General features: G+C 39.5%; 1 protein-coding gene and 1 long non-coding RNA gene across 2 annotated transcripts in view; both read left to right on the forward strand.

Annotated features, from left to right (window-relative positions):
• Window positions 1-1,137: 1,137 nt before the first annotated feature.
• The window catches only part of rundc3ab (RUN domain containing 3Ab), a 37,480-nt gene continuing 12,456 nt past the window's right edge, over window positions 1,138-26,161 (forward strand). The window contains exons 1-7 of the mRNA XM_031799891.1: window positions 1,138-1,227; window positions 1,353-1,554; window positions 4,413-4,528; window positions 4,687-4,814; window positions 5,075-5,160; window positions 13,203-13,292; window positions 13,553-13,633. Of these exons, the coding sequence (XP_031655751.1) occupies window positions 1,442-1,554; window positions 4,413-4,528; window positions 4,687-4,814; window positions 5,075-5,160; window positions 13,203-13,292; window positions 13,553-13,633 (614 nt within the window). The 5' untranslated portion in view covers window positions 1,138-1,227; window positions 1,353-1,441. The remainder of the gene's footprint in view (window positions 1,228-1,352; window positions 1,555-4,412; window positions 4,529-4,686; window positions 4,815-5,074; window positions 5,161-13,202; window positions 13,293-13,552; window positions 13,634-26,161) is intronic.
• LOC116355526 (uncharacterized) lies at window positions 9,460-10,717 on the forward strand. Its single transcript, XR_004204561.1, has 4 exons — window positions 9,460-9,568; window positions 9,666-9,764; window positions 9,878-9,953; window positions 10,053-10,717. It is a non-coding gene; the product is annotated as an uncharacterized LOC116355526 (long non-coding RNA).

Genomic DNA, 26,161 nt, shown 5'->3' on the forward strand with positions numbered 1-26,161 from the left:
TGGAGTAGCATCAACTGTACTAGCTGTGACTGCATGAGCTTTTTCAGTAGGTGGAGGGATTGTTAATGTGTCGCACGGCTCAGTATTATCACTTGAGTCAAACAGTGGTGTTACATTATGTGTAGGGATGCACAATATATTGGGGAGCATATCGGAATCGGTCGATATTAGCTAAAAATGCCAACATCGGTATTGGCCCGACGTCTAGTTTAATAGGCGATGTGCAAAAGAGATGTCAAAGCTTACGTGCATACCTATATAATGTAGGTACATGACACAATGACAAAAGTTTGCGCTACATGTGCAACACAGCATTCCTGGTGGAGCACCAGTACACACTACCGGTACACACTACCAAGTGCGCTATTTTTCAGATGTTGCCCTACTGGAGTTACACAGTAATTGCATCACTGATATTGCCTTCATGACATACTATGGAACCCTGTTTGGGTCTTTGCGTGTCAAAAAAGATACATGTCAAATAGCAATATTTGACAATAACACTATTTGACGCATTAATGACACTTCAAATAACACAGCTCTATTATAGAATGTTGTGTGTTCTGAATTTGCATGTGCAAGCCAAGCACCACCACGACTATCAGTAGCACTGTCAAAGCTGAACAAAAAAGTCTGCAAACAAGCAAACACCAGTCTCGAACAATGGGTTTTCAATACCACGTTGGTAATGCATACCAGACAGTTTATGGAAAGGTAAACATTACAATTAGTGGGCACATTTTGGGGGGAATGATTGGACAGTGAAACTAAAATTAATTGGTCGAGCTGGTGAAGCTTTAATTTATTTCCCAATTAATTTAGCGATCAAAAGCTGAAGTTGGGTTTCCCAGATCATTAGGTATGTGCTACTGCTCACGACAGTGGATGAGCTAGCTAACGGCCTAGTGGTTTGGCGGCAGGTAGTCTAGTGGTTATAGCATTAGATCAAATCCCCGAGCTGACAAGATAAATATCTGTAATTCTGCCCCTGAACAAGCCAGTTCCTAGGCCGTCATTGAAAATAAGAATTTGTTCTTAACTGACTTGCCTAGTTAAATTAAAAAATAAATAATAATAATAACAGACAGTATAGCGTATAGCGTCTGTGTGACGTCACACACTCAAGAAAGCTAAACCAATCACCCAACCGGTTCTTTGTCGAGACCCTCGTCCTACGGAAGGACATTTCGCCGACTGAGAAGAGAGCAGGAGGAGAGCGGAATACCGGTATAGATTATTCGGCTCACTGTTATTGTCAATGCAGGTCCCGAGGTTCAGCTTGTAGACTTAAACGTGGAGGCATGCGTGGGTGTCTTTAAAAAAGTGTCATCTTTTTTTACCCCTAACAACAGAAAAGTGGATGAGGAGCATCGCCTGGGCAGGGAGGGGTCCTGTGGTGCAGGATTCATAACAGTGAGCTGAGCGGTGCCGCCATCTCCGTATGGAGCCGAGTTGTGTGCAGGCAACTATGGCTATGCTTGATGTCTCAAAAAAAACATCCTCTATTTCTCGGAGTGTTGCGGTGGAGCGCAAGAACCTCATCACGGTTTGCAGGTAATGTGCGCATTTTTAAAATGTAGGCTATTACAAAATGGGTGTGCCTATAGATTTCGCTCACTCCTTAGGTTTAGGTCTACAATAGCGTATTGTGATGTGCTATCCCCTGTTTTTCTTATAAATCATTTTGACATTTACACTCAACCTTCAAAACTAAGAGACCGAGCATTTCCACCACCCCTTCAATACTGAGCACTTGCAAGATAGGCTACAGCAGCCATACTGTAGCTTGTGAAGCAATTACGTCATCCATAGACCTATACTGTAACAAGATGACTTGGATGGCGCCCCCATATCTGCATATCTTTATTATTTAATGTTCATGAGCGAAACTACAAAATAGATTAACACAGCACAAGCTTGACTGTTTTTTAAAGTTGTTAATGAATCCTTTCCATCGACCTGGCTCTTGTGAGTTGAGTGTCTCATGTCATCATGTCTCCTCGCGCATGGTGTCGTTGCTATGACGACAACCTTTTATGGGCAAGGACATAGCATAGCAGCTGGTACCCCAGGGAGTCAGGATACATAGGCTCAGGAGACCATTAAAATTGCCTACAATAGGAAGATGAGTAATAGGCTATTGCAATGTTGAGTCCTTGGAAATGCAATGTCCTTAGAAGTGGTCCTTAGTCTTTTTAAGGTTCCAGTCTTCTATAGTGTTATACAGTAAGCCACAGAACAGGGGAATCGCCTCCCACAATTTTGCAGCATTTGTCTTCATTTTAGGCAACAAAAAAAAAGCTCATCACTCTATTACATGCCACTGGCCACTTTATATTCCGCTGTGTTTGTATTATTGTTTTTTTCCCCAGGTTTTGTTTTTGGAATGCTGCGGTTGCCATAGGTAACAGTGCTGTCACAATGCATATGATGTGTGCATTTGTGGGCCAATTTGGAAACTGTAGACTGACTACCTTACCCATAATGCTCCACTGGGCACACACTGTTTCAATCAATGTTGTTTCCATGTAATTTAATTTCATAAAATTACATTGAACCAATGTAGAATAGACAATGAATTGATGTCTGTGCCCAGTGGGGCTCATTGACTGAACATTCCAAATTACCATACCATTACCATATAATTACTAGTATGATGCAATTATGCATCACAATAGTAATTATATTTTGAAGGGCCTTCTATGATGTAAGGCAGGCCAGTAACTTTAGCAAACAAATTATTTAACTGTGCCTGTTCGCAGACAGACTTTTATAGTCACACAAGATACCACCGGTGAATTCGAAATTAGTTGCCTAAAAATTGACTTAGCTCCAGTTGCATTTGAAACCCCCAAAAATGTCTGTGCAAAATCAGTCATAGTTGCACTCATAGGTTGACAGTGAGAAATTGACATTGAGCAGTGAGCAAATAACCATAGACAGGAAGTTGACAATATCTTATTAGTAGCAGAAATACATTGTATTTCTATGGTTGCAGTCCTCAAAGATCGAATTGCATTGAATCAAATTAATCAGATCCAATGATTTACCGCCCGTAGTGTGGGGTGCCACTAGTGTCCTTATAGTTGTATCAGAGCAAAAAAATATAGAGCATATTCTACATTATGATCCAGTAGATCACATTAGAATTTAAAGAAAAAATGACTACCTGAACTAAACATGAATATAAATTCTCATGTCTTGCCCTAGCTCCTTTTAAGTACAATGAAAAATCAGGTGAATATATGCACTGCTGGCTTCCCTTATTGTCAACCAATTATTCTCTTTTATCCGGGATGCCCCAGTGTAGCTGAAGGAGACATTGTTACCCTCCGAACAATGGAGAGTGAAATCACTTGCTTCTCTGCCTGGGCTTGTTACCAAACTACCGTTAGAATAAGCATTGTGTGTGTGTGTGTGTGTGTGTGTGTGTGTGTGTGTGTGTGTGTGTGTGTGTGTGTGTGTGTGTGTGTGTGTGTGTGTGTGTGTGTGTGTGTGTGTGTGTGTGTGTGTGTGTGTAACACTGACTGGCTGCCTGACTGACTGCCTGCCTGCTCGCTCGCTCCCCTCCCTGAAATTCATCACAGTGACTGACCACCTGAACATGAATGGCCCTCCATTTACATACAGTCTCACACTAATATTTCTGAGCAGTGCTTTAGGGTACAAAACAAGACAAAACACTAAGACAGTAGACTCTATTATAGTATCCTTATCGATCTGGCTCTGCAGTAGCCTACCCATCAGAGTCTAATGACCTTAGGAAATGTAGGAGGTTTGAAATGGTTATTCAGCAGGGGCCAGTGCAACCAAATGGCTATTTTCACCCTGTAATATAGCTCCGTCTCATTGGACATTCTGTGAAAGGACTTCCTGAATTATTTAGCGTAAAAGTTAGTGCTTGAGTGTTTTGCTCTGCAAGAAATATCTCTTAGTTACCATAACAACAGATTGGTGAAAGGAAAAATGTATTGTATGTAGAGGAACATATAGGCCTACAATAGGCAGATCTTGTCTTTGTCACATTGAACTTACAAATTATACTGTTATTACTTTTGTTGGAGCATGTGCTGTTTTCTTTCCTCACTGAGTAAAATCCTAGAAGTGTCTTATTCATGCAGTGTTGTAAATTTGAGCCACCTGGTAAAAGCTGATTGACTCTTCTTTGGAGAGCTTCCTGACAGACTCCTGTTCTTTCTAAAATTATTGGCATCATTATTTGTTTTTCCTAATTTGTAATGATATTATATTCTCATGAAGGTATTATGACAAGTTGCTTCAAGTATAGTTTGTAATTGTTTGTCTGTTACCACCCTCAACATTCACATGAAACAATCTTTGTGTTGATTGATGGAAAAAGGATCAGTTAGTAGTGACCATCTACTAACTAACCATCTCTCTCTTCCTGATAGGTTTTCAGTGAAGACTCTGTTGGAGAAGTACACCGCCGAGCCCATCGATGACTCATCAGAGGAGTTCATCAACTTCGCAGCTGTCCTCGAGCACATCCTCAGCCACGGCTTCACAGGTAAAACTAGCATAAACCATAGAACATTGACATATTATCAAATAAATTTGAATAGTTGCCAGTACAAAGACATAACATTTTAAAGTATCACAATCAGAAGAGGGATGCATTCCAAAAAGCAGTGTTTTGAGAGTGACCCTTTCTTTGGGCGGGGTCAGGGTCGGGCAGCTGGTTTGATGGACAGCGCAGCTACTGGGACTTCATCAGGCTGGCCTGCGGAAAGGTCCAGAACAGCTGCATCAGCAGCATTGAGAACATGGAGAACATCAACACCTCGCGGGCCAAGGCAAGAGTTCGGCATCCTTACTTACTTAGACTGACTGAATAACTGACTGACTTACTTCTTACTTCTTACTTACTTACTTACTTACTTAAAGCCTAGTAACGCTATGTTTGTCTCACTGGCATTTGGCAGGGACTACAGGTTAAATGTAGCTATCGAGCTAAATCTGGTGCAATGGCATGTTGTACATGGTCCCTGACAAATAAACAAATAAATAAATGTGATTAATAGTGTCTGGCTGTCTGCCTGTCTGTCTTCTGCAGGGTCGAGCCTGGATTCGAGTAGCCCTGATGGAGAAGAGACTCTCTGAATACATATCCACTGCCCTGAGGGACAGTCGGACAACCAGGTCAGCAGTATGCTCTGACTACAGTGCAACCATGCCTCAACCATGCTATTGTAGCGGATATGAGTCTGGCATGGTTGCTCATGGTCACGTGATGAGGTAGCCCCACCTGCTAATGTCAAAACCAGTGTCTGCCCTCGGACCAAGAGGGAATTTCCTCTTGGACTAACGGTCTAAGACGTGACCCACGGGAGCAATCAACGTGCTAGACCAAGAGGATATTCCATCTTGGCCTCAGGGCAGAGACTGGTTTTGAAGTTCGCAGGTGGGGCTACCTCATCACATGATCATGAGCAACTATTGACAGCCACTATGACTACAATGTTCAACAAAGTCCACAATACAACCATACCTGAACTAAGCCACAACCATACAGTGTGCATAAACAACTAATGCAGGCACACAAACTGGGTGCATAGCATGACACCTAGGGCTGTTGCTTTGACTGTATTACCGCTGCACTGGGAGTCATGAGTCAGGACTTGGGCTGTGGCAGTCACAACATTTCGTCAGCCGGTGATTGTCAAGCAAATAACTGTCGGTCTCAAGGTAATTGAGCGTTAATTTACATAAACACATTTCACATCTCCTGGCCTCCACACATAGCCTACAAGCCACTGATGCAAACCTTTGGAACATCTACATTTTAAAAAGTCAAATAAATCCATGTAATATAGCCTAAACCTTCACAAAAATACATGATTTATTTTAGACGGGTCTAAAGAAACACGATATGAAGAAATTGTAGTCTATTGCAGAAGAACAGAATAGCATACTCTGAGTTGTTATGTCCTGATCTGGCTATGCCAAATGGCTGTGGGCTTCACTAGTTCATTTAGCAGACAAGATTTGCTTATAATTCCATGTCATTATTTTATATAATTTTTTAATATGAAGAATACAATTGAATAAAATAAAAAGGATATTTTCTCCAAACGACTTGAGGGAGTGCTCACAGCGTTACTTCTGTGTTGAGCGAAAGCGGTACTTTTATATGCTTAATTCAGAGTTATTAATGTAACTTTAGTCGTTTTACAAATGTTGGGCTATATGTTTAGATTTTTAATATTGCATGATGCAACTCTAATGATGACTTGAAAAATGTTGATTGAAAGGCCTCAGTCTCACATTCACAATTTTACACGCACTTGATTTTGCCTCAAATTTCCTGGTGTCATCCCCTGTATGTGGCCGTAATGCACCCTAAAAAAATCCATGCCTTTTGCGGCTAGTGGTCATTGTGCCCATGGCCCAGAGTGCTGTGTTGTGCCTTTCTCCTAAGTGCTGCGTGATCCGAATCACCTCTCACTCTCCATCACGTGATCGGGTCTTTCTCACAGGCTAGAAGTGAAGACAGACACATCAGGGACGCAACTGCACGCTTCCTTATCCAATTTCAAGGTGCATATTGAAGATATTGGAAGAACTGTCCACATTTACTTTTCGTCAGTCAACAAGATGAGTAGTCCTACGAACAGCAAAAGCACTAGCCTGTGTCAAATTACTATCCCCCATAGTACAAAAATTTACCTATTCTATTCAGTGCGAGAAATAAATATTCCAAACATTGTTTGGGACATTTGTGGGATGCGATAGATCCCAAATTAATACAACCACTAGCATCCCAAAACGTTTTTTCCGCAATGTGGCTGATGCAACAGATCAGAACGTTTAGCAATTTAAAAAAATAAACTATTAGGTTATTCCTTCACATTATAAGAGCAGCAATGCGTACACTGCAGTAGGCTATAAGCGCAAATGTTCCATTCGTGGTAAAAAAACATGATTAAAAGTGACTGAAATGCGATTATGCATGTAATGCTTTTATTATAAATGTGAATTTTTATGTGAAAATGATCTTCCCAAACTTGAAACTCATGCGCTACTTATGTATGCCAGTTAGGCTCTACACCCATTGTAAAGCGGATTAATGTGCTTCATTTTAAGAAGTTATTTGGCCACTTTAGTTGTGATACAAACCTTATCAAAACATATAGGCCTATGGGCTAGGCTACATGAGGTGTGCGACTATGATTTGAAAAAGTCAAGCAAAAAAAGGGATTGTTTCTTGCCTTACGCTGGGCATCATTCACAAATAACAATATATAATTCACAAGAGATATGCTAATATTGTCACCCATTAGACTATTCTTGATTTAATCGTGTCTTTACATATGCAAAGTAATATACACTATCGTTAAAAAGTTTGGAGTCACTTAGGAATGTCATTGTTTTTGAAAGAAATGCTCATTTTTTTGTCCATTAAAATAACATAAAATTTATCAAATACAGTGTAGACATTATTAATGTTAGAAATTACTATTGTAGCTGGAAACGGCAGATTTTTTATGGAATATCTACATATTCCTCCTTTAAATGTGGTGTCATACTGCAGCACTATGGCACGTTATTTAATTGTCAGTAACTTTTTACGTTAATGCAAGGTTAGTGCTAGTTTGACCACCAGAGGGCAATCATTGAGAAGCATTCGATAGTCTCCCATGTTGGCATTACTAGATAATATAAAACCTTTGCCATAACATAGTACATGCGATTGATTTTAAGAAATTTGGCTTAATAAATTTGATTAATATTATGGTGTTTCTATTCCGAGAAAAATGAAACCCTCAGGGTTTCCGTTAAGATTGAATGGAAAATATAGCGCTGTACAATGTGACAGTTGGGAGTAGGCTACAGCATTGAAGGATTCTAAATTGTTTGCCTTCATTAGACAACTTTGTTCCAATATTTCTGTAAATCAGTGAGATTTATTCCCATAGTAATTTGTTATGGATCCATAACTAAATCAACATCAGTATTTTGAAAGAGTATTTTTATCATTATTTTGTTCATAAAAGCATAAAGATGCAGATGAAGAAATACAGTACTGTACAATATATGCTTTTACATTTGTAAAATAAAGCATTTAAAGCATTTTGAAGATATAAGCCACCTGTATTTGTTTATTAGGCTACTGTGCTGTCTGACAAGTAAACATAGCCTACAATACATACTGTAGTAAACATGGGAAATTGCCTAATTCCTTACATAAGGGAGAGCAGGCCATGTCTGTACTAGAGAATGCGGAAGACCTGTGTCCAATTCCCCCGGCGGGGAGGAAGGAGTAGGCTGTCCTTGTAAGTAAGAATTTGTTTTGAACTGATTCCATATGTTATTTCATAGTTGTGATGTCTTGACTATTATACTACAATGTAGAAAATAGTACAAATAAAGAGAAATCCTGGAACGAGTAGGTGTGTCCAAACTTTTGACTGGTACTTGCTTAATTAATTTGATTAATATTATGGTGTTTCTGTTCCAAGAAAAACAAAAACCCTCTGGGTTTCCGTTAGGATGGAACGGGAAATATGGAGCTGTACAACGTGACGGTCGTCGGTACAGTACTGGGCTATTTAGCTAAAGAATCCCTGTGTTGTGCGGGCAGGGCACGCCGGAGACCAAGGTTCAACTCCCAGACGGGGAGGAAGGAATAGGCTCTCCTTGTAAATAATAATTTGTTCTTAACTGACTTGCCTAGTGAAATAAAGGTCACACTAAGCATAACATTTCTGCACCCTAATTTTCTAATTCTAGTCTAACCTATATCCAAACGGAGATTCAGTGAAAATGAAAATCTCATTGATTTATCAAGACCAGTCGCCATGCTTGTCTCAGAGCAGCGCGAAATGATGCTGAAATCTCATTGCTTCAAATCCTATTGCTTCAATATGCTTTTTAAATAAATAAGACCTACACCACTTTTAACATCACATTACTCAAGAGATTAATTTTGCCTATGGTAGGCCTACAGTATATCTAAAAAATATTTTTTTCAATGATGTGACTCTCTGACAATAATTACATTTAGAGGATTGGAGTATTCTAAATTAATATCTCAGGAGCATTTTCCGTTAAGATCCGTGACAATATCTAAGGGGCTTTTATATCATTCTAAATTAATTAATAATAATAATAATCGCTTTGTTTAAAAAGTAACAATATTTTGGAGATTTAGTTTTCATTTAACCTAGAGTGAGTGAGAAAAAGGCAATTCTTGAACATGGGGTGAGACATTCTCACTAATTTGTAAATAAAGCCTGTTTGTTATTTAGCATATTTATTTCTGGAGAAACCTAACTTGATTATTTAGCAGACATCACTTGCTCACTTGAATATCATGGAAAATAATTTAACATGATATTCTTAAGATATGTGTTGACTGGCATGGATCAAAGCTGGCAAGACATTTAATGACATGACGAATGAACCGTGGCCCTTGAGCAATTTGCTCAAAATTGTTACAGAAGAAAAGGAAGAATATCAAGCAAGCCGAGTCCCAAGCATCCGCTCAAACTCCATGTGTGGGGGGCAATTTCTCCCAAGAGACAAGGCCCACATTTGATTTTTGATGGTAAGTTTGGCTATTTACAAAGCAAAAGATACATCAAATATTGTAGCCTATTGTAGTTATGTGTTCCACAATAATTCACTGTTGCCTCCTTTTTCAGGTATCATGGCTCGAGATCTCTTTGAGGAAGAAATCATCAAGAGATATGCTGGACCCTATGCCAGAGAGGTGTTTCTGGGACCACATCATTTCTTTCAAGGTAGGATTATAGCAATATTTTGTTATGTTTAGACCTATTTACATGTGTATTTCTATTATTGTACCTAATGTTGGCTGTTAGGCTAAATGTATTTTATTCTTCTCCAAATGCAGACAATGGCCCAAAACACACTGCCGCCCGGGTTTGCATTGCAAATGAGGGCATAAACTGGGTCAAGACGCCAGCAGAGTAAGTAGACCTTTATGTAGTAAATAAAATATAAATAAAATACCTACAACACCTATGGTAGGCCTACGGTATATCTATTTTTTAAATCTCTACATCTAGGTCTCCTGATTTAAACCTGATCTAACTTGTTTGGCATCAACTGAAAACATTCATCCGTAACTCTGCCAAGCCGACAAGCAAAGATGAACTGGTCAAGGCCATCAAGATGTTTTGGCTAGAGAAATTGACGATACAACAATCCAACAAATACATTGATCATCTCAGCAAGGTTTTACCTGTGGTCGTGGAGCTGGGTGGAAGTGCGACTAAAATGTAGTTAAAATAAGCGTCCGCATTTGAATGTATTTCTCGTTATTTAAGCATAAAGATGTTGATGAAGAAATACTGTGCTGTTGTTTTGAGTTAGAAATGTAACACTTTAGAGTACTTAAGCATTGAATACATTGCAAGTCAAGGGATTTTCACAACAGTAGCGGCGCTATAAAAATGATATTGTCCTGCTAATAGGAAACATTTGCATGATGTGCTACACCTGCTACAGGACTACAGTACACTTGTGAAAAACAAGGGTTTGAAAACCTGTTTTCAAATTGTTTTCAAACTGTTTCCAATTGTCCATCACTACTGTAAATAAAAACACATCATCTTGATCACATCTTGTTTATATTCTTTATTGTAACCACAATGTCACAAATAATTTGTCTCTACCTTTCCAATTACTTTACAAATGTACACTTTTCATTATTAGTTACATTGTTTTAGTTCGAACGAGCAGACTTATTTTCTTTAAATGATTGTTTTATGTAGGATGCTACATTTTTGACCAGTTGCAATTGTAACTAGGCCTAATAAAACAATTCCAACTTTTAATAGACTGTTAAGCCTCATTGACTACCTCAGCCAGTGGTTATTTTAGAAAGGTCTGGGCTCTGAAGAAATAGACTCCAATTAAGCCATCTTGTTGTTTGTAAAGTCAAATTAAAATGAAGATTATTATTGAAATTAATTGCTGTAGGTTTTCTCCATCTGTTGGTGTGTAACACTTGCATAACAAGTTAGCTATATTTTCAGCCCAGCCACTGTTCATCTCCTATTGATTGCGCCGCAGTTGCCGCCAGTTGTTTTTTAAATTTAACCTTTTATTTAACTAGGCAAGTCAGGTAAGAACAAATTCTTATTTACAATGACGGCCTACCCCGGCCAAACCCAGATGATGCTGGGCCAATTGTGCGCCGCCCTATGGCACTCCCAATCACGGTCGGATGCAGTACAGCCTGTATTCGATCCAGGGACTGAAGTAAAGCCTCTTGGCACTGAGATGCAGTGCCTTAGACTGCTGCACCACCCGTGAGGCATGACCAATATATATATATATATATATATACAGTTGATGTCGGAGGTTTACATACACCTTAGCCAAATACATTTAAACTCAGTTTTTTCACAATTCCTGACATTTAATCATAGTAAACATTCCCTGTCTTAGGTCAGTTAGAATCACCACTTTATTTTAAGAATGTGAAATGTCAGAATAATAGTAGAGAGAATTATTTATTTCCGCATGTATTTATTTCATCACATTCCCAGTGGGTCAGAAGTTTACATACACTCAATTAGTATTTGGTAGCATTGCCTTAATTGTTTAACTTGGGTCAAACTTTTCGGGTAGCCTTCTACAATTTTGACCCATTCTTCCTGACAGAGCTGGTGTAACTGAGTCAGTTTTGGAGGCCTCCTTGCTCGCACATTCTTTTTCAGTTCTGCCCACAAATGTTCTATGGGATTGAGGTCAGGGCTTTGTGATGGCCACTCCAATCCTTTGACTTTGTTGTCCTTAAGCCATTTTGCACAACTTTGGAAGAATGCTTGGGGTCATTGTCCATTTGGAAGACCCATTTGTGACCAAGCTTTAACTTCCTGACTGATATCTTGAGATGTTGCTTCAATATATCCACATACTTTTTCTGCCTCACATAATTTTCCCGCCTCATGATGCCATCTATTTTGTGAAGCGCACCAGTCCCTCCTGCAGCAAAACACCCCCACAACATGATGCTGCCATCCCCGTGCTTCACGGTTGGGATGGTGTTCTTCGGCTTGCAAGCCTCCTCCTTTTTCCTCCAAACATAACGATGGTCATTATGGCCAAACAGTTCTATTTTTTGTTTCATCAGACCAGAGGACAATTCTTCAGAAAGTACGATCTTTGTCCCTATGTGCAGTTGCAAACCTTTTTTATGGCAGTTTTGGAGCAATGACTTCTTCCTTTCTGAGCGGCCTTTCAGGTTATGTTGATGTAGGACTCGTTTTACTGTGGATATACAGTCGTGGCCAAAAGTTTTGAGAATGACACAAATATTAATTTTGACAAAGTCTGCTGCCTCAGTTTGTATGATGGTATTTTGCATATACTCCAGAATGTTATGAAGAGTAATCAGATGAATTCCCTCTTTGCCATGCAAATGAACTGAATCCCCCAAAAACTGCATTTCAGCCCTGCCACAACAGGACCAGCTGACATCATGTGGGTTAATATATGATCTCTTGAAGAGAGAACAGCTGTGCAGCATGAGGCAAGGAACAGAGCACAAGCTTTTTTTGCGACTTTCTCAAATCATCATTAGCCTATAGTCGCATCATGCAGCCTATATATGTTTTGATTTATAAGACTTTCGAAGGTTTGTATCATTCACAACTAAAGTTGCCAAATAACTCTAAATCAAGCATATAGGCCCTGTTTCAAACCCTTTTGCGCTCAACATAGCCACTTCATATGCGCACCCACTCTAGAACGGGAACAATATCCTTTCTATTTTATTCAGAAAAGTTCAATTATATTGTTCTTACTATAAATCGTATAATATAAAATAATGGCACAGGATATCTTGTCAGCTAAATTAACACACCTACAGCCTATGGCATTGAGGATAGCCAGATAACATACATTCTTCACATCATAACGTTTCTTTAGACCTGACTAAAATAATGGATTTATTGTGATGGTGTATATTAAATTGATTTCTTTGACTTTTTAAAAATGTTCTAAATGCGTGCATCTGTGGCTTGTATGTGTGGACTCCGTGGAGGCCTGGAGATGCTGAACATGTTAATTAACGTGAGACCGGCAGTCTTTTGCATAACAATATCCGGCTGACAATTTAATGACCGCCACAACCTTAATGACAACTAACAATCCCAACAAACACCTAGGGTACCTGACACACCTATATTTATGTGTGTGTGCTACAGGAGGTTCTATGGTGATGGGGCCATCATGCTAAGGGAAGAAGCCACGGTCCTAACAGGGATGCTTATTGGACTCGGAGCCATAGACTTCAGGTGAGGCTGGGAGAACATGCTCGATGAAATCAGAGAAATCAATTGTTTTTCTAGGGCTTTAAAAAAAAATGAATTTGTCAGAAAATGCTTTTCAAAAACAAGACCTTGAGAAAGTTTGAGGAAGTTACAGCAACAATGGCAGAGAGGCACCAGGAGAGGAACTCAAAGAGGGCCTTGTTATTCTGTGATGGACATAGTCATATGACAAGGTTGCTGTCCATAGGTTCGTGTTTAATTGGGTTATGAATTTCTGTCCACAGTTTCTGTCTAAAGGGGGAGGCCCTGGATGGAAAATCCTCTGCTGTCATCGACTACACGCCATACCTAAAGTTCACACAGAGGTAATGTAGAGCTATGTTAAAGCCACAATCTTGATTAAACAAACATTGGACAATACATTGTTTGTTTATACATGGTTTATAAAGACTGAAATGACCATGAAACATAAACAACCTTGTGTATTACAACCTGGTGTTATGATAGTGTTAGACAGTTTATATAATCATGAGGTTTGAACATGTTAGTTTTTTAACGTTTTTTTATTTTTCTTTACAAATAATCCTAAGTAAATAATATGGATCTTTATTGGAATCTTATAAATATTGTCCATGTTTTTAGCGTAAGATCCCAATGGGGATTGAAACATTGTCCTTGTGTTGTGCATCTCACCAATAAGTCTGCTGGGAGTGTGTGGTTGTTGTGGAAAGGAATGACTTTCTCATGCGTGGTCCAGCTCCTCAACCAGTGGGATGTGTGTTAATTTGCTTTCATTGATAAATGACTATAGAACGGGACACACAGTATGAACGAAATTCAACTGAACTGAATTTTAGGGGGGTCGTTCCTAGAGCTGTGGCGGTCATGACATTTTGTCAGCCAGTGATTGTCAAGCAGGTAACTGCCGGTCTCGCGTTAATTTGCCGTTCATTAACATAAACACATTTAGCAAAGCCTACAAACAGACCTTTGGAACATCTACATTTTAAAAAGTCTAAGAAATCCCTGTAATATAGCTTACTCCATCACAATGAATCCATTATTTATTTTAGACAGGTCTTAAGAAACAAGATATGAGCCAAATGTAGTCTATTTCAGAAGAACAGAATAGCATACTCTTGTCCTTATGTTAGGCACAGATCTGCCTAATGCCACATAGTTGTGGGCTACACTAGTTCATTTAACAGACAAGATTCGGTTGCAATATTTTATAGTAGGACAAATACAATTGAACATAGCTGAATAAAATAGAAAGGATATTTTCTCCAAGCGATTTCTGAGAGAGCGCGCACATGCGGCTATTCTGTGTTGAGGGGTTAACAAAGAAACAGGTCCTCCTATATACTTAATTTAGAGTTATTTATGTATCTTTAGTTGTAATACAAACAATGGGCTATATGTTTTGATTTTTAATACATTCTAAGGTTGCATGATGCGACTCTAATAATGATTTGAAAAAAGTATCATGAAAGGCATGAGCTGTTTCTCGATGAGTCTCTCATTCACAATTTGACAAGCACGGGATAATGCCTAGAATTTTCCGGCGGCATCCTCCTTGTGTGGCCGTAATGCCCCTAAAAAAATCCATGTCTTTTGTGGCCAGTGGCCGTTGTGCCCTTGGGCTGAATATAATAATTATAATTCCCGGCTGCCAATCGCCATGCTCTGAAGCACCTCTCACTCACATTAAATACTATATTTCCCTCATCAATCTACACACAATAGCCCATAATGACAAAGCAAAAACAGGTTTTCAGAAATGTTTGCAAATTTGTTAAAAATAAAAAAAATGAAATACCTTATTTTACATAACTGTTCAGACCCTGCATTCCCATAACAGGCAGGCTCCTCGTGGAGTGCAATGAGAGGCAGGTGGTTAGAGCGTTGGACTAGTTAACTGTAAGGTTGCAAGATTGGATCCCCGAGCTGACAAGGTGAAAATATGTCGTTCTGCCCCTGAACAAGGCAGTTAACCCACCGCTCCTAGGCCGTCATTTAAAATAAGAATGTGTTCTTAACTGACTTGCCTAGTTAAATAAAGGTATATAAAATAAAATATATTTTTTAAATCAGCAAAATCGGCGCCCAAAAATACCGATTTCCGATTGTTATGAAAACTTGAAATCGGCCCTAATTAATCGGCCATTCCGATTAATCGGTCGACCTCTAGTCTGAATATGGATGAAGGCACTGTATATGGATGATTTATAAAGCCAGGCACATTTAACAATTATTCTATTGATTATAGACGTAATTTCGTTGCGGTTTCCTCTCTCTTCATTTCAAATCAAATTTCAAATCAAATGTATTTATATAGCCCTTCGTACTACGCTGCCGCTGGGGCGGCAGCGTAGCCTAGTGGTTAGAGCGTTGGACTAGTAACCAGAAGGTTGCGAGTTCAAACCCCCGAGCTGACAAGGTACAAAATCTGTCGTTCTGCTCCTGAACAGGCAGTTAACCCACTGTTCCCAGGCCGTCATTGAAAATAAGAATGTGTTCTTAACTGACTTGCCTGGTTAAATAAAGGTAAAAGTGCTGTACAGAAACCCAGCCTAAAACCCCAAACAGCAAGCAATGCAGGTGTAGAAGCACAGTGGCTAGGAAAAACTCCCTAGAAAGGCCGAAACCTAGAGAGGAACCAGGCTATGAGGGGTGGCCAGTCCTCTTCTGGCTGTGCCGGGTGGAGATTATAACAGAACATGGCCAAGATGTTCAAATGTTCATAAATGACCAGCATGGTCAAATAATAATAATCACAGTAGTTGTTGAGGGTGCAGCAAGTCAGCACCTCAGGAGTAAATGTCAGTTGGCTTTTCATAGCCGATCATTAAGAGTATCTCTACCACTCCTGCTGTCTCTAGAGAGTTGAAAACAGTAGATCTGGGACAGGTAGCACATCCGGTGAACAGGTCAGGATTCCATTGCCGCAGGCAGAACAGTTGAAACTGGAGCAGCAGCACGGCCAGGTGGACTGGGGACAGCAAGGAGACATCATGCCAGGTAGTCCTGAGGCATGGTCCTAGGGCTCAGTTCCTCCGAGAGAAAGAGAGAATTAGAGAGAGCATACTTAAATTCACACAGGACACCGGATAAGACAGGAGAAGTACTCCAGATATAACAAACGGACCCTAGCCCCCCGACACATAAACTACTGCAGCATAAATACTGGAGGCTGAGACAGGAGGGGTCAGGAGACACTGTGGCCCCATCCGATGATACGCCCGGACAGGGCCAAACACGAAGGATAATAACCCCACCCACTTTGCCAAAGCACAGCCCCCACACCACTAGAGGGATGTCTTCAACCACCAACTTACCATCCTGAGACAAGGCCGAGACTAGGCCGAGTATAGCCCACAAATATCTATCTATTTGTGACCGACCGCCTTCATTCGGTCTTATGTAGCAAAATGTTAAATGGTGTTTTTGACATTGGATAAAAGCAGAGACACAGAGCTACAAAATGGTATATCATACACTGCATTTCAGGAACAATGGGAAAGTAATTCTGCTTTGAAAGTTGATAAACTTGTATCCTCACTTTTGAGAAAATGGCCTTTGAATGTTTTGCCCCTACTTGAGAACTCCTCTTTGTCTACACCCATTCAGCATCATTCACACCCACTTAAGCTTTAGCCCCCACCCAAACTCTGACCATTTTACTCACCCTAGCAAAGCTGGTTAGGCTGTTTTCATGTTATCCAGAGCGTTGGTGACTGCAACTGTGCTGCTGAAAACAATGTATTTACTCTTTTTTACTGACACCGGCCAAATTCAGCGGGTGTTGAGCTTTCATAAATTCATCAGTTATTCTGCGCTCTGGCACACTCAGATGAGAGGGCTCTGAAATCAGAGTAGACTGGTCAGACTGAATTTTCGAACGCACTCAACTTGCATAGTAGAGTCTTTTGTTAAGACATGTAGCTAGCTAGCCTGCTAGCTAAACAATGAACCATAATCCCAACTCATGACGTTACTACCCTGCATCAATCTGCAGGTAGCTAACCAACCAGGTTCAATGTTAGCTAGCTAACATTATGATATAACTAGCTAAGCAAATGGCTCTGAGATGCAAATAATAAGATCATATATGTAACATTAGCTAGCCAGACAGCTAACATTAGGTAGCTAGCTAACAATACACTAACTTGAAATGAAACCACTTTCTGTCAAAATTAGAAACATGTAATATCAGAAAATGTAGCTAGCTAGACTATCTTACCCATTTAACATTACATCATAGATGGACACGTCTCCTGTCATGGATGCCATGGTTGCCCTTTTTTTAAAATATTTGTAAAAATGTATTTATTGAATATTCTTAACATACAATATACTTGCAGTGAAGCCGCTCAACACCAACATCATACCAGTCATCCAACAGTTTCCCATTCAGAGCGACACACAGAAGCATCCAATGTCAATGCCCTGCTCAAGGGCACGTTGACCGATCTACCACCAGGCCAAAAAACGTGAACCCGAACCCTCCAAGATCCCATTCAAATGTACTTTTTATTATGTTTCATTTTTACACACAAAAAAAACTTTGACCGTCATTCTATCTCCCACACAGCAACTCCACTCCCATTTGTCTCCAATTCCACATGCTTCAGCTTCCCTCAGCCCATCCCATCTATCTCTGCTGGCCCCTCACTTCAGGATTCTACGCAACATATATCTTTCAACTATGCTGTGATGTTTAACGTACAATTTCAATCTGTCTAATCGAATTGAATCCACAGATTGCGAGTTGAAGATAAATACTTTTACTAAGAGTATTAATATATTGGTAATTGACTGACCCGGTCTCTCCAGATCTCCTAACAATACTATTTCTAGGGTCAATTTTAGATCAATGCTATGCATTTTCCGCCATTCCTGACCTGAGACCAGAAACAGGCTACCTGAGGGCAATACCAAAATAAATGGTCTATTGATTCTGTATCCTCACAACAAAATCGCAGAGCTTCCATGATTTTAAGAACCAAATATTCAACATTTTGTTGGTGGCAAGAATTCTATATAATAATTTTAGCTGAAAAGCACGAAGTCTTGAATCTTGCGTTGTTTTATATATCATCTCATACACCCTGTACCATGAAATCGGTACATCAAAAATCTCTTCCCAACTCTTTTGCAATCTGTATGGCACAGTTGTCAACATCCTGGTCCACAAATGAAACTGGTATACTTTCCTATTTATGCTATTTTTATTCCTCCGCCAATTTTGATCCTTTATATTGGGCAGACAGACCAGTTCCCTACCTCCTCCCGCTGCCACCTGCCTCCTCCATTTTTGGGGTAATGCTGTAATCAATTGGTTGTACTCTTGGATTGAGCAGACCTTCCCAAACAATTCTGATAACTCCATGAAGGACATAACTCTACCATTCCAATTTACAATATAATTTAAGAACAAAATACCCTTTTCAAACATATTTTCCATAAATACAGGTATTTTATCAACCAGCACATTTGAGTTCAGCCATTAATATATGTTGTAATATTTATATATTTTCAGGGGGGTGGAATTGAAATGGCCAAACAAGCAAACAATGCTTGTTTGAAAAAGAGAGATACTTTGAAAAAAGTCTAATTTTCAGTTAATGGAAAATGAAAATGAGACATGGCAATCTGCACAAAGGCAAATAGGCCATTTTTAAACAATGGATGAGCTTTTCTTAGTAATCTACTTGAGAAACATTTAGGGTTCAAATAAAACTTGTGAATGAGTGAAGCTTATAGTGAAGCTCAACCCACCCAATACATCTTCATTATATAGATAGGCGCGTTTTATTTTGTGCGGTTTAGCGTCCCAGATAAATCAACATATTTTTGGCTCATATGATTTGAAAAATGAATCATCAGGAGTAGGCAGCACCATAAGTAAGTGAGTAAACTGAGATATGACTAAGGAGTTAATCAGGGCAATTTTTCCATAAATAGACAGGTATTTACCTCCATGGTTGCAGGATCCTGTCTATGTTTACAAGTTTTCTATTGAAATTCATGGTGAGAGCTTATTTATTTATTTTGTGATATGAATAGCGAGTATGTCTACTTCACCATCAGCCCATTTTAGAGGTAAACTGCAGGGTAATGTAAAAGTTTTATTTTTTAAAGATCTAATATGTAACATTGTACAGTTATCATAATTAGATTTTAGTGCAGAGAGTACAGAAAAATTATCTAGATCTTCAATGAGACATTGCAGGGGTCTAGCTTGAGGACTTTATTGACACCTTTATTTTAAAGCCTTGGATTTCTAATCCTCTAATGTGGTTATTGGATCTGATTTTAATAGATAGCATTTCGATGGCCATAACGAATAGCTATGGTGACACCCTTGTTTAACTCCTCTTGACAATTCAAAACTCTGAGAAGTAGCTGTTATTTACAATTTTACACCTGGGGTTGCTATACATAATTTTTTACCCATTTTGTAAGAGAATTACCAAAATTGAAAAAATCAAGTCTTACTTTATAAAATGCCTTTTCAAAATCCGCTATAAATACCATTCCTGGCTTCTTATGCGTTTCATGATGTTCTATTATTTCTAGTAGTTGTCGTATATTATCTCCAATGTATCGTCCATGTTAAAAACCTGTCTGATCAGGATGAACAATACCTGGTAAAACCCTTTTAATTCTGAGTGCTATGCATTTCGCTAGTATTTTTGCATCACAACATTGAAGTGTAAGGGGCCTCCAGTTTTTTAGATAGACTTTATATTTGCCATATGGGTCTTGTTTAATAATAGAGACATTAGACCTTCCTGCTGAGTACCTGACAGACTACCGTTTCTATAGGAGTAGTTTTTAGGAGGAGCTTTTAGTATATCAAAAAATACTTGATATACCTCTACCGGTATGCCATCAAGCCCTGGGGTTTTTCCAGACTGAAACGATTTAATAGCCTCAAAAAGTTCTCCCTCTGTAATTTGGCCTTCGCACTGATCTTTCTGTACATTTGTTAATTTTCTGGAAATAATTCCTTACCATAATCTTCATTCAGTGGGAGAGGATGAGATGTAAAAGAGAACATCTGCCTAAAATAAGTAGCTTCCTCTTTTAAAATATCTTTCGGAGAATCATAGATGACTCCGTCTTCAGTAACGACTTTCTGCAAATTCCTTATTTCACCACCCCATTCCTTTTTACATCTAAGGATGTAGATTGAGTTTCGTGTAAACAGTATATGTTATATTCCTTTTAGCCATGTAAAGACTGATCTTCTTTTTTTATAATCTGCTAAACCATTACAATTATAACTGGCTATACTTATTTCACCCCTTATTGTAACTAGATATTATTCTCAAGTCTAAATTGACCATAATTAGTGTTTGTAAAGTTACTGCCATCAGAGGTATTATGATGGTCAAAACTAGAGCTTTTAAATGTCTGATATTTCGAATAAGGTTCTAGGGGTGTCAGGGTAGCCTAGTGGTTAGAGCGTTGGACTGGTAACCGGAAGGTTGCAAGTTCAAATCCCAGAGCTGACAAGGTACAAATCTGTCGTTCTGCCCCTGAGCAGGCACTGTTCCTAGGCTGTCATTGAAAATAAGAATTTGTTCTTAACTGACTTGCCTGGTAAAATATTTGTTTTATTTCCTTTCCTGTGAGCCAGTGCCACAGATGTTAGAAAATTGAGACAAGATATTATGTGTGTAGTAAATCTGAGTTGATGTGTATGATATTGGATGTGATTTAGTAAGAGTGTGTACAATGTCTGTATAAGAGTAAGACTATAATGTGTGACGTCCAAATAAATAATATCTCTGCCAATTTGCATGGTTAAATGTCTATGTGTGTAACGTAGTGCGTATAGCCTTAATATTCATGATGATAATTGTAATCCATATCGTATCACCATCATAGTTGCATCATAATTACTTTTAACATAATTGAAATGCACATCCCAGCATTTCCATAGCAATTGACATTTCACATGATCATGAAAGAGACCTTGCATTACTCTAGAGACGGCTACAAATGTATTCCATACAATATGTTATTATTCCCCAATGCCTCTATTCTGATCTCTTCCCCTTGCTTGTTGTAAACATATATAAACTTGTAGACAAATACATAAAAAATATAGACAAACAATAAACACATTCTCTACAATAGAGAGAGAGGAAGAGAATAGAATAGAAGAGAAAGAGAGTGAGATTGTGTGTGTGTGTGTGTGTGTACGTATAAGTCTGTATGTGTAAGCAAACATGTAATTGAGTATGTGTGTGTTCATATCCACTTCATAATGTTCAGATATTTTTACAGCCATGGTTGCTCTTAGTTTAAAGATGTAATCCGGAGACATTTGTTTTTTCCATCTCCTTAGCTATCATACTCCAATTCCATTGATTTCAAAACTCGGTCCTCCAGAAAGTGGAGAGCAACATTTATGCCGCACTTCTACGCTATACATAAAAAAGCCTAATTAGACAGGATTACCTACACATATTGACCATCTCAAATAGACAGAAGTGTGCTATATGGCAGACCAATCCAAACTCATCTCTCGGCATTTCCAGCACACTCATTATCTCAGCCAATCATGGCTAGCGGGAAGGTTGCTGACTTTTTCTGTGGCTAAACCAACTAGGCTAATAATTTAACAATTTTATTCATTTTTACAGATGGTATACAAGTTCATTATTAAGGCACATGAAAGTTCACATGTTCCGAGAAAGCTTTTCTGCCAAAAAAACACATTTTTTTTTTTTATGTTTATGTTCAAACGGCTCTCCTGTGAAGTAGTGACCCACTACATATGCCTAGTTTCCTGAAACGGGTCACATTTAGACAATAAGGCAAGGGTTGTTTACTCGTCTCTTCATTCTGCTGCTTCCTCCGCCGCATTGTTCTCATCACCAATATGCTGGTTAACTTTGCTATTATGCACATAGCAACATGGTCTAGGAAAATATGCCAATTCAACAGCGCACTGATGTGTTTCAGAACCGCAGACAGTGGCCAGTATCCAATGTGGGAAAAAGCGCATTTGTTATAAAATAATATCATTTTTATTTGTGTTGCACCATATACAATTTCAGTAGCACATTCCTTAGAGTGATGAATTGTGCCATCCCACAGCCTCCACAATGAATTAGTCTTGTACACCATGATATTTTTTAAATTGCTACTGCTCAACTAAAGAAATCTCAGTCGACCAACATCCCATCGACTAAACAATCGACCAGTCGACTAAATGGGGTCATCCCTAGTTTAAACCCTTTGTCATGCTTAGAATCTTCACAGATTTAGCAAAAATGTTTGTTGTTGTATCATATACTAAGTATTTAACAAATTAATTACACTTTGACCTTGATCCTGTGAAATTCCTGGATATTGCTGTCCAACTCTTTTTTTTGTATGGAGATCTCGTAAGTGTAGTGTAACCTCATAACATTTCGTATCTCCCTATGTTACGGATGGGCACACATCCCCAAAATAGTGTATGTGATTGCAAAATCCAATACTTTAAATAGAAAGAGTAACTTTAATATGATAAATGAAAGACAAATCGATACGGTCATTAACAGGATCTTCAATAATTTAGCTAATAGTTCTTTGATGCACGTTGGATGTCTAGCTGTTTAGTTATGTGGGGACATTATCGTGCAACATCAACTGATTCAGGAAAGGATTTTCTGAATGACAGTGAAGTGATAAAAAGCTTGTGTTGATACTGCACCCGATTTAACAACAGCCAAAGTGTGGGAATTAATGTTGATCTCGAGGATTGACAGAACATTTTGGTATCTATGTTGTTATGGTGGTCAAGATAATTAGCTTACCTTATGGACAACATTAAATCAAGATACCTGAGGTAAGACTACGGTCCGTGTACGTTTTGATCGTTTGTTTTCCTAGTTAAAACTGAGTAATCGGGGTCGTAAAAACTGGCTATTTATTTGTTTTTCATGTTGACATGAAATTATAGGCCTATTTGAAGTCTCGTCTTGTGACTGTCAAATTTGTATAAAGCCTCATCATTACACATAACATAGCCGGCACTGCTATCATCCTCTTTTACCACTTCACCAAAGATTTTCCAAACATTACTTTTCTGGCCCTCCCTTCTCTTTATTTCCAACTCTCCTTTTGCAGCTTTTGTCTTACTGAATGAAACAATGTCCTTTTTGCCTCCATAGATTGACCTGAACTGTTTCTGGCAGGTCCCGAAAGCATTATTTGGCGGTTGGCTGTGTAGGCTATTTGGCGCCTGTAGCCCTAAAGTTTAGGCTAATGCATTAATACCAGATAAAATAATTGAAGAAAAACCTTAACGTAGCCTATATAAATTGCACAATAATTATACATTGATGGATTTTTTAAAGGTATTGTTGCCCACCACCCACCCGCCCTTCAGTCATACAATATTTAATGATCCTAAACCCGTCTGCCCAGTGGATATAATCGAGTCAACCCGCGCATCAGTACTAGCTACCTAACTAATCATTGGGGATCTTATTAAATTATGCTATACAGCCAAAACAACAGTATCTATTGCTAGATTGGCGCGATAGAGGGCAGCCGTGCTTCTAGCCCCTGGGCAACTTTGCACTATTTTGTTTTGTTATGTGTTATTTCTTATATTATTAAGCCAGACATTTTTTTGTGTTATTACATACAGCCGGGAAAAACTTTTGGATATCAGAGCGGCGGTAACTCACCAGCATTACCAGCATTACAACCAGGAATACAACTTTCCCGAATCTGATCCTTTGTTCATACCCCCCAGGGAAATTAAACTGATTCCTGAGGCTGACCCAAAACATCGCCAGAAGAAGAGGTACTCGGAGTGGACTTCTAGTCCGACTCATGAGGTGCGCATACCACCCACCGCTTCTGAGTATATTACTCGCTAATGTTCAGTCTCTGGATAATAAAGTTGACGAGCTGAGGGCGAGGATTTCCTTCCAGAAAGTTATCAGAGATTGTAACATACTCTGTTTCATGGAAACATGGCTCTCTCGGGATATACTGATATACAGCCAGTTGGGTTCTCAGTTCATCACGCAGACAGGAATAAATATCTCTCCGGGAAGAAGGAGGGCAGGGTGTATGTTTCATGATTAAATACTCATTGTGTGATAACATACAGGAACTCAAGTCCCGAATTCTCTTCGGTTATAGTCACAGCCGTGTATATTCCCCTGGGAATATGGCAAAATACAAATAGTGTAGTTATTCCCTCCGTAAGGCAATCAAACAGGCAAAACATCAGTATAGAGACAAAGTGGAGTCACAATTCAACGGCTCAGACACGAGATGTATGTGGCAGGGTCTACAGACAATCATGGACTACAAAAGGAAAACCAGCCATGTCGCGGACACTGACATTTTGCTTCCGAACAAGCTAAACACCTTCTTTGCCCGCTTTGAGGATAACACAGTGCCACCGACGCGGCCCGTTACCAAGGACTGTGGGCTCTCCTTCTCCGTAGCTGACGTGAGTAAGACATTTAAGCGTGTTAACCCTCGCAAGGCTGCCGGCCCAGAAGGCATGCCTAGCCATGTCCTCAGAGCATGCGCAGACCAGCTAGCTTGTGTGTTTGCAATCTCTCCCTATCCCAATCTGCTGTCCCCACATGTTTCAAGATGGCCACCATTGTCCCTGTACCCAAGAAAGCAAAAGTAACTGAATTAAATTACTATCGCCCCGTGGCACTCACTTCTGTCATCATGAAGTGCTTTGAGAGACTAGTTCAAGGATCATATCACCTCTACCTTACCTGACACCCTAGACCCAGTTCAATTTTTTTACCGCCCCAATAGATACACAGACGATGCACTCATCATCACATTGCACACTGCCCTATCCCATCTGGACAAGAGGAATGCTTATGTAAGAATGCTGTTCATTGACTATAGCTCAGCAATCAACACCATAGTACCCTCCAAGCTCATCATTAAGCTCGAGGCCCTGGGTCTGAACCCTGTGAAACTGGGTCCTGGACTTCCTGACTGGCTGCCGACAGATAGTGAAGGTTGGAAACAACACCTCCATTTCTCTGATCCTCAACACTGTGGCCCCACAAGGGTGCGTGCTCAGCCCCCTCTTGTACTCCTTGTTCACCCACGACTGCATGGCCACGCTCGCCTCCAACTCAATCATCAAGTTTTCAGACCATTACCAACAATGACGAGACAGGCTGCAGTGAGGAGGGCTGTATCACCGCTTTGTACGGCAACTGCACTGCCCACAACCAAAGGGCTCTCCAGAGGGTGGTGCGGTCTGCCCAACCCATCACCGGGGGCAAGCTACCAGCACCCGATGTCACACGAAGGCCAAAAAGATAATCAAGGACAACAACCACCCGAGCCACTGCCTGTTCACCGCGTTATCATCCAGAAGGCGAGGTCAGTACAGGTGCATCAAAGCTGGGACTGACAGACTGAAAAACAGCTTCTATCTCAAGGCCATCAGACCGTTACATAGCCATCACTAGCACATTAGAGGCTGCTGCCTATATACATTTACTTGAAATCACTGGCCACTTTAATAAATGGAACGCTAGTCACTTTAATAATGTGTACATATTTTGAATTACTCATCTCATATTTATATACTGTATCTTAGTCTATGCCGCTCTGATATTGCTCGTCCATATATTTACATATTCTTAATTCATTTACTTGGATTTGTTTGTTTTGTGTGTATTGTTGTGAAATTGTTAGATATTACTGGCTAGATATTACTTCACTGTTGGAGCTAGAAACACAAGCATTTTGCTACACCCACAATATCATCTACTAAACACGTGTATGTGTACAATAAGATTTGATCTGATTTGATTAGAGATATGCCCTAGCTATAGTTAGTCAGTGGTTGCATATCTATCTCGCTGGAATGAAGCACGAGT

The sequence above is a fragment of the Oncorhynchus kisutch genome, linkage group LG20, assembly GCF_002021735.2.
Source record: "Oncorhynchus kisutch isolate 150728-3 linkage group LG20, Okis_V2, whole genome shotgun sequence".
Taxonomy (NCBI): domain Eukaryota; kingdom Metazoa; phylum Chordata; class Actinopteri; order Salmoniformes; family Salmonidae; genus Oncorhynchus; species Oncorhynchus kisutch.